The 12617-nt window shown below is 41.0% G+C and overlaps 1 protein-coding gene across 5 annotated transcripts in view; it reads right to left on the bottom strand.

Moving 5' to 3' along the window:
* Positions 1–12617, bottom strand: part of Myh10 (myosin heavy chain 10) — a 130369-nt gene that overhangs the window by 81462 nt on the left and 36290 nt on the right. For 3 of the 5 annotated variants that reach the window (XM_090349580.1, XM_090349582.1, XM_090349583.1), the window contains exons 5-6: positions 5117–5219; positions 4475–4504 (exon numbers count right to left, since the gene is read on the bottom strand). In XM_090349580.1, coding sequence (XP_090205706.1) covers positions 4475–4504; positions 5117–5219 — 133 coding nt within the window. The remainder of the gene's footprint in view (positions 1–4474; positions 4505–5116; positions 5220–12617) is intronic. The other 2 variants (XM_090349581.1, XM_090349584.1) reach the window with 1 other exon arrangement.

Raw genomic sequence — 12617 nt, 5'->3', positions numbered from 1 at the left:
ACTCTCAGGGTATCTTCCTAAATTGGAAGAAAGGAAAAATACTCCCCACTTTAATGTCCCTAGATGGCCATAAGGGATTTCTTGGGCTAAGTTTCTTTCATTGATTCTCTTCCTTTAGAGTATGTGGGTAACCTGATTCTATTCCTTCTGTGTTGGCTTAATGTAGCCCCACACCTACCTAAATCATAATCAGGTCAAAATGATGCCCTACATACCTCTGAATAATCAAGTCCTACATTATTCTAGTGTCTGAAGGAGTGTCATAGGCACCAATGGCATCTGGGCAGAGGGTCATCACCATGGTAACCACAGACCAGGCACCCGGAGGTCCCTGCTGTTGGCTTTCCTAGACCAATAGTGTCATGCCATTATTTGCCTCCTCGTGAATGAACAGCTCAAATGAATCACAAAAGGCCTGACACAAAGCATTTTTGTACTGACATGCAAAAATGGTACTATAAAATATGACAATTTCAGTGTCTGACAATTTCATGATTAGATAGTGAATCATGAAAACCTTTATAAACTATCAATGAACAGTGAGTAATCATGTTTCCAGTAGAATTGGAGACAATTGTATATTCTTTTTTTTTTTTTTTTGGTCAGTTGTGGGGCTTGAACTGAGGATATGGCACTGTCTCTGAGCTCTTTTGCTCTACTACTTTGAGCCACAATGTCACTGCATGTTCTGGTTATTAACTGTAGATAAGAGGCTCATGTACTTTCTTGTCTGGGCTGGCTTCAAACTGCAATCCTCAGATCTCAGCCTCCTGAGCAGCTGGGATTATAGGCGTGAGCCACCAGCATCTGGTAATTCTATATTCTATCCCACAAGATATCGTATTTCAGATTATAGGGAAAAGGCAACAGTTAAATTACTTAGTAAATAATTATTAAATAATTTTTTAATTCTAAGTATTTAGAGCTTTAAAGGTTTGGCAACCATGGTGAAAATTTCTATACTCTTGCTTTTATTATACAACATATAACATGCTCTTGCTGTACGGTGTAGGATAAGTTTGAAAGGATTCATAAGTAGACACCTCTTTCAAAACTTCAGATCAGTGAGCAAAAAAAGGGGCAACTAGGGCGAAACAGTTCACCCTGCAAGCTAGGAAAAGCAAAGCACAGATGCCCTCTCATTTTTACTAGAAGCTCTCACTTTTGAGCTTCTTGGCACCTTTGTGCCTTGGGTCAGGCAGCTACAACCAGGAAGACATGAAGTCACCATGTAGATGTATTAAGAGGTAGAAAGGCAGGTGCATGGACATTTTGGAATCCTCCTTAGGTGATGATCAAGTTTTAGAAATTATTCATTTCCTGCCCATGGACATAGCACCCCAAATATACCTAATCTTATTAAGCAGTAGCCAGTCAGGGTTGGGCCTGCTTAGCACTTGTGTAGAAAACATTTCTGGGGGGGGGGTGGCGGTGTGGGGGAGGACGAGGGAGGGGCTTGTAATGACATTGTTTGCCATTGGCTAGCGAAAATAAGGGTATAAAGCCAAACAAGACTTTCAACTGTATTATAAAAAGTTCACCAAGAGTTTATAGGAGAAATTTTGTTTCAAAGTTTACTTTTCAGGTAAGCTATAATTCTGAAAACCAGCTTCTGCTTAATTTGTTCATAATGGCAACATGAAGATTAAGTTTTTTAAAAGTAAACATAAGGCTGACCACACTAGGACAGTAATATAATAAAACAGACAATGCCAACGCTGGTGAGGAGGTGAAATAATGGAAACTGTCATTTACGGCTGGTAGAAGTTCCTAAAAAGTGTTAGATAGCTTTCATATGACCTGGTAATTCCACTTAGAGGAATGGACCCAAGGGAAATAAAAATGTATGTTCACACAAAATCATGTACTTCAAAGTTCACAGCAGCACTGACCGTGATGGCTAAAAAGTGAAACAAGCCAAATGTCATGGATGTGTGGCTAAATCAATTGGTACATATTTATCACAACAGAATAAATTGTGGCTGTACTTGCCTCAGTGTGGGAGGCATCTTGAAAACAGGATGCTATGTGAAAGAAAAGTAGGGGGAGACCATTTTATGATTCTTCTGTGTAGACTATGTCCCAAATGGATAAATTTCCTGACACAGAAAGTATATCAGTGGTTGCCGGAATGCGGGAAGTGACAGAACATGAAGCACAGGGTTTCTATCACTTTTAGGAGATAAAAATGTTTTCAAATTGATTGTGATAACTGAATTGCCATTAACTGTGAATACACATGCAAATCAGCATACTCTGCATCGTACACTTTGAACAAGACAATTATGTGGTAGATGTATTATCTCAATGTAAATGTTTTCCCAGATCATATTATAAAATGTTTTCTGGAAACCTGAGTAAAACTCGATGTCAAAATTCACTTAGGACTGGGATCATGGCTCAAGTGGTCAGAGCACCTGCTGCGCAGTCAGAACACCGAGTTCAAATTCCACCATGCCTTAAAAAAATTGTGTGTGCACTGAACATGTAGAGACATTTTTGTCCGATCACCATCCTTCTCTAAAAAATAGTAACAATGATTTGGGAAACATTTACAATATTGATCTAGAGCGATTTCAGGTACTCAAGATAATGTAGGTAAGCAATTCTGTTATCTGAGGCAGGTAGAGAGTCTTGGATCCAATTCCCCTGAGATACCAAGGGACAACTGTATAGAATCCCTATGGAGTAACTGTTATTTAAATCAACCGTAGGATGCTCTCCAGAGATGGCCATTCCCGGGGACATCCCCCTGGGGATACGTATTCCCCAGGTGAACTAAAGAAAACCTGAGACCTAGCATTGCTCTAGTAGTTCTAAAAACACCACCACAGTAGCTAACTGACTTGACTCCATTAAAGGAAGGGTGGCAAAGACAGCCCCGGGGATTCTATGCAGTGAACACATGCAGTGACATGCAGATCAGCAAGGACAGCACAGCCCAATGCAGGCAGAGACCTCTGCTTTGGAAGAACTTGCTTCTTAGGGATAGATGGACCCGCAGTGAAATCTAGAGGTAGCATGCACTCACAGACAACAGGGGTCCATTTAAGATGACATCGAAACATAATGGGAATGATTATGGCTCCTGTGTTTCCCAGAGGACTTTGAAAACCGAAACTTCATATTATTTATTTAATCCTATTTCATTAGTGCTCTAAGTTCACATTAAAAGGCCATAGAGCATGTACCTGTAACACACAAATAACTACTTTCGGGTCCACATTGCCCTTATACTGACAAAGAAACCCTTCCTTGCTTCCTTCCCTTTCTTTTTGTGATAGTACTGGAGCCTGAACTCAGGACCTGAGTACCATTCCTTAACTTCTTTCACTCAAGGTTGGCACTCCACCAATGGAGCCACACCTTCATTTCTGGCTTTTTGGTAATTAACTGGAGATCAAGGGTCTCATGGACTTTCCTGCCCTGATGGCAGATCTCAGCTCGCAACCTTCTGAGCAGCTAAGACTACAGGAATGAGTGATCGGTGCCAGGTCCCTATCCTTTTGATTTGTATCATAGGCCTGGACTGTCATTAAAGGAGCAAAAGGATATCCTAGGCTTTAATAGAAAAGGATGGCTTTGGTGTTTAATGATTTCTAAAGAATTTTAAGGAAGGTCCTGAAAATCTCAGTATCTGTGACAATTCCTACAATTTTTTTCTTCCTATTAATAGATCACTTTTATAAATCAATGCTATCATCTCTTGCTTTATTTTAGCTTTATACCATCATGCCTTATAGACAACAGAAAAAATAAAGACTGGTCCAATGCTAGAAAAGGATCAAGTCCAAGGCCAGATGGTCTACTTTTTCCAAGGAGTCTGCTGGCTCAGTTCTTTCTCCCTTTCCACCAGTTCTGGTTCATGGTTTATTTGGTATAAGGTTTATGGAGTTAAAGGCAGGGATGTGACAAGAAGAATAAGACTTCACTACTTGCCCAGCATAGAAAATTCTAGTTTACTTGCTACATTAAACATAACAAAGCCTTTTGGTAAAATATATGGAAGCATAAACCCTACAATGCCATAAAACTTCAGTAGAATAGCTTTATTAAGACTTCAATAGATTAGCTTTATTAACCAAGAAGGCACAACTTTTAAAGTTGTATCCTCCAATACAAAATTTAATGCATGGCACAAAACAAGGTTTTCTGTGTTTCAGATGTATTAAGATTAGTCCACATAGAATTTGACAGATGGAACTGAAAGTTTGAAGGCATCTTATATGTTCATTTCAATGTCATGATAAAAAGGGAAATAGCAAACTTTGTCTGGAAAACAAATGTAAAGCAAAACTGCATGCTGTTTCTCATAAAAGAAAAATTTAAGCAATAAATTCTCAAAATTAAATATTTTCTGTAAACTCCACTCAGAACTAAAGATGGCATTTGTCTCCAGTAGGAACTCAACCTAAAGACAGAAATTAGTACAAACACTCGAGACTAAGTAAGAAGCAGAAGGAAAAACACTTGCCTGGTGTTTCACTGGTTTAGGCGATTCCTGCTGCTCATCACAAACAAATAAGCAAATGTTAGCAAGTCCAGATCTTTTTCTAGCAAAGCCATATCCAAAGCACCAAGCCAGTGTGTGGCTCAGACCATGGAAGCTTCTGGTTGCATTCTTTCAGGCTGTATCAACTACATCCTACATCCCAAAAACTTAAGGATAACTGTCTTTTTTCATCTTTCCTATCACAGATTCTTCTACTCACCCCCTCCTCCCCAACCAAATTCCCAGACAGCAGCAACAAGCCACTCAGCAAGCTCAGAAAGAAGTGCTTACAAAGATCTGAAGCCCTTTTTCTGATGGAAAATAAGAGCGCGGCACAAGCACTGATCATGAATTTTGAATCATCCTCACCAAATCTTTCCAAGCAATCAGGCCTTGAGCACAACCATAATTTCCATTTGCCTTATAAGAAAAACTACTTAATAACAGGCCATGTCTTTGACTCCTCTTGGACAGAAAAAGGGGCAGGGGAAGCTGGGGGGGTGTGGACAGGAGATCTGCCAATTGGCATAGTGCCTGGAGTAGATGTACTTCCTTGGTTAGGTTTCTGAAATTGATCAAAGAATAAAACTAAGATGAAAAGCATTTAATAGAGCAAAAACTTACAGGGATATTATGGTCCTTCCTTCCTTTATGTGAAGAAGCAACGTGGGCAAGGTACTGAATGACTTTCTTGGTATTTTCTGTCTTCCCAGCACCCGATTCACCCCTGAAAAGAAATAGTAACATAGGCTGCTTTAAAGGATGTTGCGCATGCACATTCCAAAATTACAACTGTCACAGTGAAGTTGAATCAGAATAAGACTAGCAAAAACATGAAAATAAGTATAAAGGAGAGGGAGAAAGAAAGAAAACCATCAATAGTTGCTAGAAAAGAAAATTTTAATTTAAACACACATAAAGATTTCTTGATCAGTACCAGGAAGAAAGTATAGTAAAATGTCTATAATGCAAAGACCCTAGAATCATTAAATGAGGAGGAGTTAGTCTGAAAAGGCTGGGAATTGTGGGTGCTTGCTGGCTAATGATGTTCACCTTCAAAGCCAATGAAGGATCACCCCTCAAACCAGAGTAGGGACAATTCTCTACTCTAATGCCACACTTGTCACACACAGAGCTTCATATTTAGTAGGCACCTTGCCTTGGAGTACTTTGGCTTTGTGGCTTTGATTTGAACCCGCAAAACTTTACCCAGTGTGGATATGCAGCTCATGAAATATATAGTGTTGTGAAATGAACAAGTATAATGGATTCCATTGTGAATGCAACAAGTGCTCCACTTGGGATGATTCCTATTTACAAACAAGGCGGCCACATTTTGAAAGCTGTTTTTTATTCTTATTCAGAATTAACCTTGAAATTCAAGTAAGCTGTCAGGTTTGATGTCTCTGCCCAACCTACTTTTACAATCAAACATAGCAATTTGGATTAGAAGAAATTTCTCACCTAATTTGATTAGTTTCTCTTAAAAACTCAAACTAGATGTTAATATGCATTGCCAAAATTTGAAATTTGATAGGGAAGGGGGGAAAACCAAGGCGGGTGGGGGGGGTGGGGGAGAGGGTAATGGGTACCAAGACATGTGAAAGGGTATCAATGTATGTGAATTAATGCACCTTCTATCTGGCAAATATCATGTAACCCTTTTACTAATTACAATAAAAATTTTAAAAAATATTTTATGAACAGCAATTTTTTTTTTTCCAGTCCTGGGCTTGAGCTCAGGGCCTGAGCACTGTCCTTGGACTTTCTCAAGGCTAGAGCTCTACCACTTGAGCCTCAGCACCACTTCCGGCTTTTTTCTATGCATGTGGTACCGAGGAATCGAACCCGGGTCTTCATGCATGCGAGGCAAGCACTTTAACTACTAGGCCAAACTCCCGGCCCCTGAACAGCAATTTTTATAGCAAGTCTAACCACCCCTCACCCCAGCCCCATCATTTCCAAGTTTCTGATGGCTAACTGGAGAGAAGAGTCTCATGGACTTTCCTACCTGGACTGGCTTTAACCATGAGCCTCAGATCTCAGCCTCCTGAATAGCTAGGATTCTGGGTGTGAACCACCAGCACTTGGCTTCATATCATCATTTTAATATTTTTTGCTCCTGTCATTAATGTTCTTTCATCACCCTTATTCTTGCTACCTGGCTACTATAGGCACAAGATATTCTCCTTCATTCAAAAGTTCATTCAACAAACAATCATGAATCAACTGCCATGTGTCAAACATTCTTCTAAGTGCTAGGGATACAACTGTGAGCAAAATTCATGATATCAAGTTTAGAAGACACACAAGAAAAACAAATGGCTACACAAAGTGAGGAAGGCTGAGAAGGAACAAAAGAAGACACTAAAAGGAGAGAGACAGGACCTCCTGAAGGCTCGATGGTTAGATGAGCAAATATTAATAGGTAGGTAGCGCCGGGCAAAGCATTTAGACCCATGAAAAGACAAGTGTTAAAGCTCTAAGCAGAAAAGACCTTGTGTGAACTGGGAACTGCTGGTCAGCTACCAGGAATTCCATATAAATGGTGATCAGGACAGAGTAGCAGACGATACTGGAGTGTACTTCTATTAGCATATATTAGTTTGTACAACAGGTTTCCACAAATATACATAATGTGCTTTGATCATTTACTATTCTCAATTATACTTTCCCATCTTCTCTCTTTTGTAAGTCATTCATATCAGGATTCATTATTCTATGTCATTTATGCATATTTATTCCCTGTTCTCTCCTTTAATTCTCCACTCCTGCTGGGAACAAACCTTAAAGTCCCCATTCTATACTCCTGTCATTCATTTTATAAGATCTAGAGTCTGTAAAAGAGAGCATGTGGTATCTGACTTAGCCTGGTTTATTTCACTTAATGATCTACAATTCCACTCCCTTTCCTGAAAAAGGCATAATTTCATTCTTCTTTATGGCTGAAAAATATTCTGTATATATGTATATACCACATCTTAAAAATCCATTCAAAGGGGGGGGTGGGGGGGAAGGTAATGGGTACCAAGACACATGAAAGGGTATCAATGTATGTGAATTAATGCACCTTCTATCTGGCAAATATCATGTAACCCTTTTATTAATTACAATAAAAAAATTTTAAAAAAATCCATTCAAAAAAAAATTCACTGATTGTCGAGCACTTAGGCTGACTCCATACTTTGGCTATTGAGAATACGGCAACTATGCCTATGGGAGTGTAGGTCTCTCTACTGTAATGCAAACTTACATTCCTTCAGTTATATGCCTAGGGGTAGCACAGCAGTACCATATGGTGGCTCTGTTTCAGATTCTTGATGAATCCCCATATTTTCATAGTGGCTGCACTAATGTACATTTCCACCAATAGTGTATGAGGGTCCTCTTTTCCCTTATCAGCATTTGTGGCTGTTTGTTTTCCTGATGACTGGCATCTCAGTGTTATATAATACTTTCTTGCACTTGCTAAGGATGTCAAACCTTTCTTCGTGTGTGTATTAGTCATTATCCTGACTTTTGAGAACAGTCTGTTCTGTTCATTTGCCCATGTTCTAACTGGGCAGTTCTGCTCCTTAATTTTTGTAGCTCTTTATATATTCTGGGTATTAATAGTTCATCTGATGGGAAGCTGGCAAAACGGTTCTCCCATTGTATAGGTTTTCCTTTGCTGTACAGAGACTTTTAAAATTGGATACACTTTTGAATTTGATGCAATTAATTGATCAAGTCTTGTTCTTATTTCCTGAGATAATGATGTTCTGTTCAGAAAGGTGTTAAGTCTATACTTTAAGCTTTTTCTGTGTCCTTAGACTTTCTCAAGGGTAGAGCTCTACCACTTGAGCCTCAGCACCACTTCCAGCTTTTTTCTATGTATGTGGTACCAAGGATCAAACCTGGGTCTTCATGTATGCTAGGCAAGCACTCTACCTCTAGGCCAAACTCCTGGCCCTTGAATTAACTTTTGTACAGGATAAGAGGTTGAATCTAATACCCAATTTTTCCCCAATGCCCTTTTTTGAAGAGGCTACTATTTTCAAAAGTCAGATGGTTGTAGCTATGTGTTACTATTAGATCTATTCTATTGGACTATGTGTCTCTTTTTGTGCCAGCAGCATGCTGTTTTTGTTGCTATAGCTTGGTTATATAGTTTGAAGGTTTGAAGTGAGATACAACACTGCTTCATCTGCTCAGAGTTGCATTGGCTATTTTGGTTTTTTTCTGCTTCCAGATGAATTTTAAGATTTTCTTACCAGTTTGGGGCGGGGGGTTATTAATAGAGGCCAAAGTGTCAATTACAAATTCATCCTAGAGAAATGGTAAATTAGACAGCAAAGGACTGAGAAAGAAAGGCTTACAGATAAATTATTGAACTCTGACATTTATTTAAACAATCAAATGTTTATAATTACATTTTTGTGATATTCCATTTTTTGCAAATATTTAGTGCACAATATTGACCAACTACCTAATAAAACACTAGCTTCCTATTGAACTTGACTAGTTATTTGCTTGCAAAAAAAAAAATAGCTTAGCAATGGACTAAGTTTAAAAAGACAGCAGTGACATACTCTTTGGGAGTCTCCAAAATACCAAGGAAATTATCGCATATTCTTAAATCTAGGATACACTGTTTCATTTTCATATTTTTCAGACTACAATGTTTCCTTATAATAGATTGGAACATGAAAGTTGTTATTAAGTATCACAGTGACGCAAGTAAAACTGAAGACAATTGAGAGAAGATGAAGAGTTGCGGTAGGGAGCTCTAATAGGATGGGAGGGGACATGAAGCACCCTCATAGGGACTGTAGCTCAGCCAAAGCACACCTAGAATGTCACCTGAGGATTTGGAATTAAGATTAAAAACAAAAGATGATGACAATGGACCCTATGTACTGAAGCACATAAGGGGAAGTGTACTGATCCTACAAGTCAATGTAAAATAAGTGCTATATAAACTTAAAGGCTTCTTCTGTATATGCCTGACTTGAACCCCTCCCAAAGGTGTTCTGGGTGGGAATGATTGACCCTGTGCTGCCCAAAGTAGCAGTGAACCTTCCAGATGTTCCCACCGAGGCCCTAACCTCTACCTTGTTCTTTCCCACATGTGTTAAGAGTCAGTTGTGACTTTTTCATTTCAGGTAGCTTCCTGAAGCTTACTTGTCACTGAGTTCTATAATTTAAATTTGTCACTTCACCTGTTAATCTGTTTATTTCAGTCCCTTTGCAGACTCCAAACCAATGGTTCTCCTCCCAACACCACTAATAAAATGGACTAATAGAGAGGGGGATGAACAAACAGATAATGATAAATCAGGTATAATAAAATGTTAATGGTGGAGCTGGGAGTGTGGCCTAGTGGTAGAGGGCTTGCCTCGCATTTATGAAGCCCTGGGTTTGACTCCTTGGTACTACATACACAGAAAAAGGCTGGAAGTGCTGCTGTGGCTCAAGTGGTAGGGCACTAGCCCTGAGAAAGCCCAAGGACAGTGCCCAGGCTCTGAGTTCAAGCCCCAGGACAGGCAAAAACAAACAAACAAATAAATAAAATGTTAATGGTAGAATCTGGGCAATTTATATATCAATAATTCACTTCAAAGTTCTTCCAACCTCCTCTCAAGTCTGAAAATATTCACAATATTCAGAATGTTGAAAAGGCTAATAATTTTAAAAGAATGGGAGAGAAAACTTTTTCCACAATGCTGCTTTATGTCTGAGCTAGTCTAGCTGCTAGAAGACTTCCCACATAAATCCAATCCTATTAATTAATGACAAACTCTGGCCAAAGATGATATTGACCATCTCATGACCAGTGCTAACATCTGTGACAGTCACTATGGTAACAAAAAGAAACTAGAAACAGGAGCCAGTGGCTTTTGCCTGTAATCCTTGCTATTCAGGTTGCTGAGATCTGAGGCGCATGGTTTGAAGCCAGCTGGGGCAGGGCTTTGACCTCCAATTAACCACCAATTGGACACAAATGGAAGTGTGGCTCAAGTGAAAGAACACCAGCCTTGAGAGAAAAAAGGGGACCATGGCTCAGGCCCTAAGTTCAAGTTCTAATACACAAACACACACACACACACACACACACACACACGCACGCACGCACGCACGCACGCACCCCTCAATAAACCGTTCATCCTTTCGTTCTCCTAAGGGCTGTTATTCCCTCCGTAGGTGTTTCTTGCTTTTAGGTATTTCTGAAAGTTCCCATCAAAAATAGTTATCCAACTCCCCCAGCCACCCTACAAGAAGAGAGTCCTCAGCCTCCAAAGGGCAGGACTTGGTCCCATCCTCGCGTTCAGGTGGACAGACTCGGACCCAGTGTGCTGGGCTCCACTCTAAGTTTCCCAGGCTGACTCTGCCCTTGGCCATGTGTCTGCCTTGGAAGAGAGATGGCAGCAAAAGGACACAAGCAGAAATTCCAATGCTTCTACACTGGAGCATGCCCTCTGGCTGTTCTTGGCACCCTGCCACCTCCCTGAAAGCCAGGGTTAGACTGCTGGACAAGAGGACCTGTGGAGAAGCCAAGGCATCCTGCCAACGGTAGGCTGGCCGCCTCACAGCTGGCCACATCTGCAGAGATCCCCAGATCAGCAGACCCACTCGCTGAGCCCAGCACAATCGATGGGAAACCTGCACAAGCTCTTAGTTTAGTTAGAGCTACTAAGTTTCAGGGCTTTTGTTATTCAGAAGAGGTCTATTTATGTAATCCTAAAGGTCAAATCATGCTAGAAGAAAAATCATACAATTCATTCATTCATTCTCCTCTCTTCAAACTTCCTATCCTGCTGTTTCCTCTGCTTTGTATTAGACACCAAATTTCCTATGTTGCAGAGAAAATGCTTTAGTTTCTAGTTCCTGTCCCTACTTCCCTGCACTGGGACTCAGAGGCCACACAGTCATCACTGAAGGGTCCCATCTCCCTACCAACCTCTGCTCTGTAACTTATCACCCATAGGCTAGTCCAGGCTCTGCTTCCTTCCTGCCTCCATCCTGCCATTCCTACAACAGCCTCTTTCTCCAAGCTGCTCCATCAACACCAGCAAAACCCTCTGCTCACCTCTTCCTGATAATCCACCATTTCTCTTGTTCACAATATTAAAAAACTGGCAAATAACGTCAATCAAATACTTGTTTTTTGCAATTTTTTTTTTGGGGGGGAGGGCAGTGGTGCTGGTACCAGGGTTTGAACTTAGGGCCTAGGTGCTGTTACTGAGCTTTGATGCAGAAGACTGAACCACAGCTTCACTTTTGGCTTTTTGGTAGTTAACCACCGAACTTTTCTGCCTCTGCTGGCTTTGAACCCCAATCCTAGGATCTCAGCCTCCTGAGCAGCTAGGATTATAAGCAGGAGCTACTGGCAAACAGTCTGAATTCTTTCTTTTCTCCCCCTTCAGTGTGGCTTCCATCACCTTCCCACCCCATCCCCAGTCCTCGATGGCCCAAGGTCTCTCCCCCTTATTCCATCTTGGAGGTACCTGATGGCTGACCTTCTTCCCCTTTCTCAAAAGGCTTCTGTCTCTTGACCAACTTTGTCACCATCCTCTGGCCTCCTACTGCCTCTGTGCTGGGTCACTTGGGCTTCTGCAGCCTGGCTCCCACTGCATGGTGCAGTCAGTATCTTAGGTCTGCACTCCGAGCACAAGCCTCTCTCCAGATGGGGTACGCATCTCTAACCAGGTTCATGACTTGCCACTCCAATCTGCTCCTCCTTCCACATTCTCATGTCGGAATATGGCCCTATCAACAGCTCCTCTCTTGGTTCCTTTCCCTTGAGCTCAAGTCCTGACTGGATACCACCTTCACTCAATTGCTTCTCTCCAGCTTCCCAAGCACCTTCCTGTCTGCAACTACCATCTTCACCTGCCTGGAAAACCCAGTAGCCTCCTCTCTGATCTCCCTCTACACAGTGGCCACAGTGATATCTGCCCTGTCACAGCTGCTGTTCTGTACTGAGTGCACAGTGCACAGGCGCAGCATAATCACCCATGTTTATTAAGGATGAAGAAGAAACCACCCCAATGGCCACAGGTCTACAGATCTACATACAAGCTGAAGAGGTAAGCCTCACGAATACATCTTACAAAATGTGCGAGAACTCCTGTTGGTAATCACA

Source organism: Megascapheus bottae, chromosome 17, assembly GCF_031878675.1.
Source record: "Megascapheus bottae isolate mThoBot1 chromosome 17, mThoBot2.hap1, whole genome shotgun sequence".
NCBI classification, from domain to species: domain Eukaryota; kingdom Metazoa; phylum Chordata; class Mammalia; order Rodentia; family Geomyidae; genus Megascapheus; species Megascapheus bottae.
This window is presented reverse-complemented; position numbering and strand designations above follow the sequence as displayed.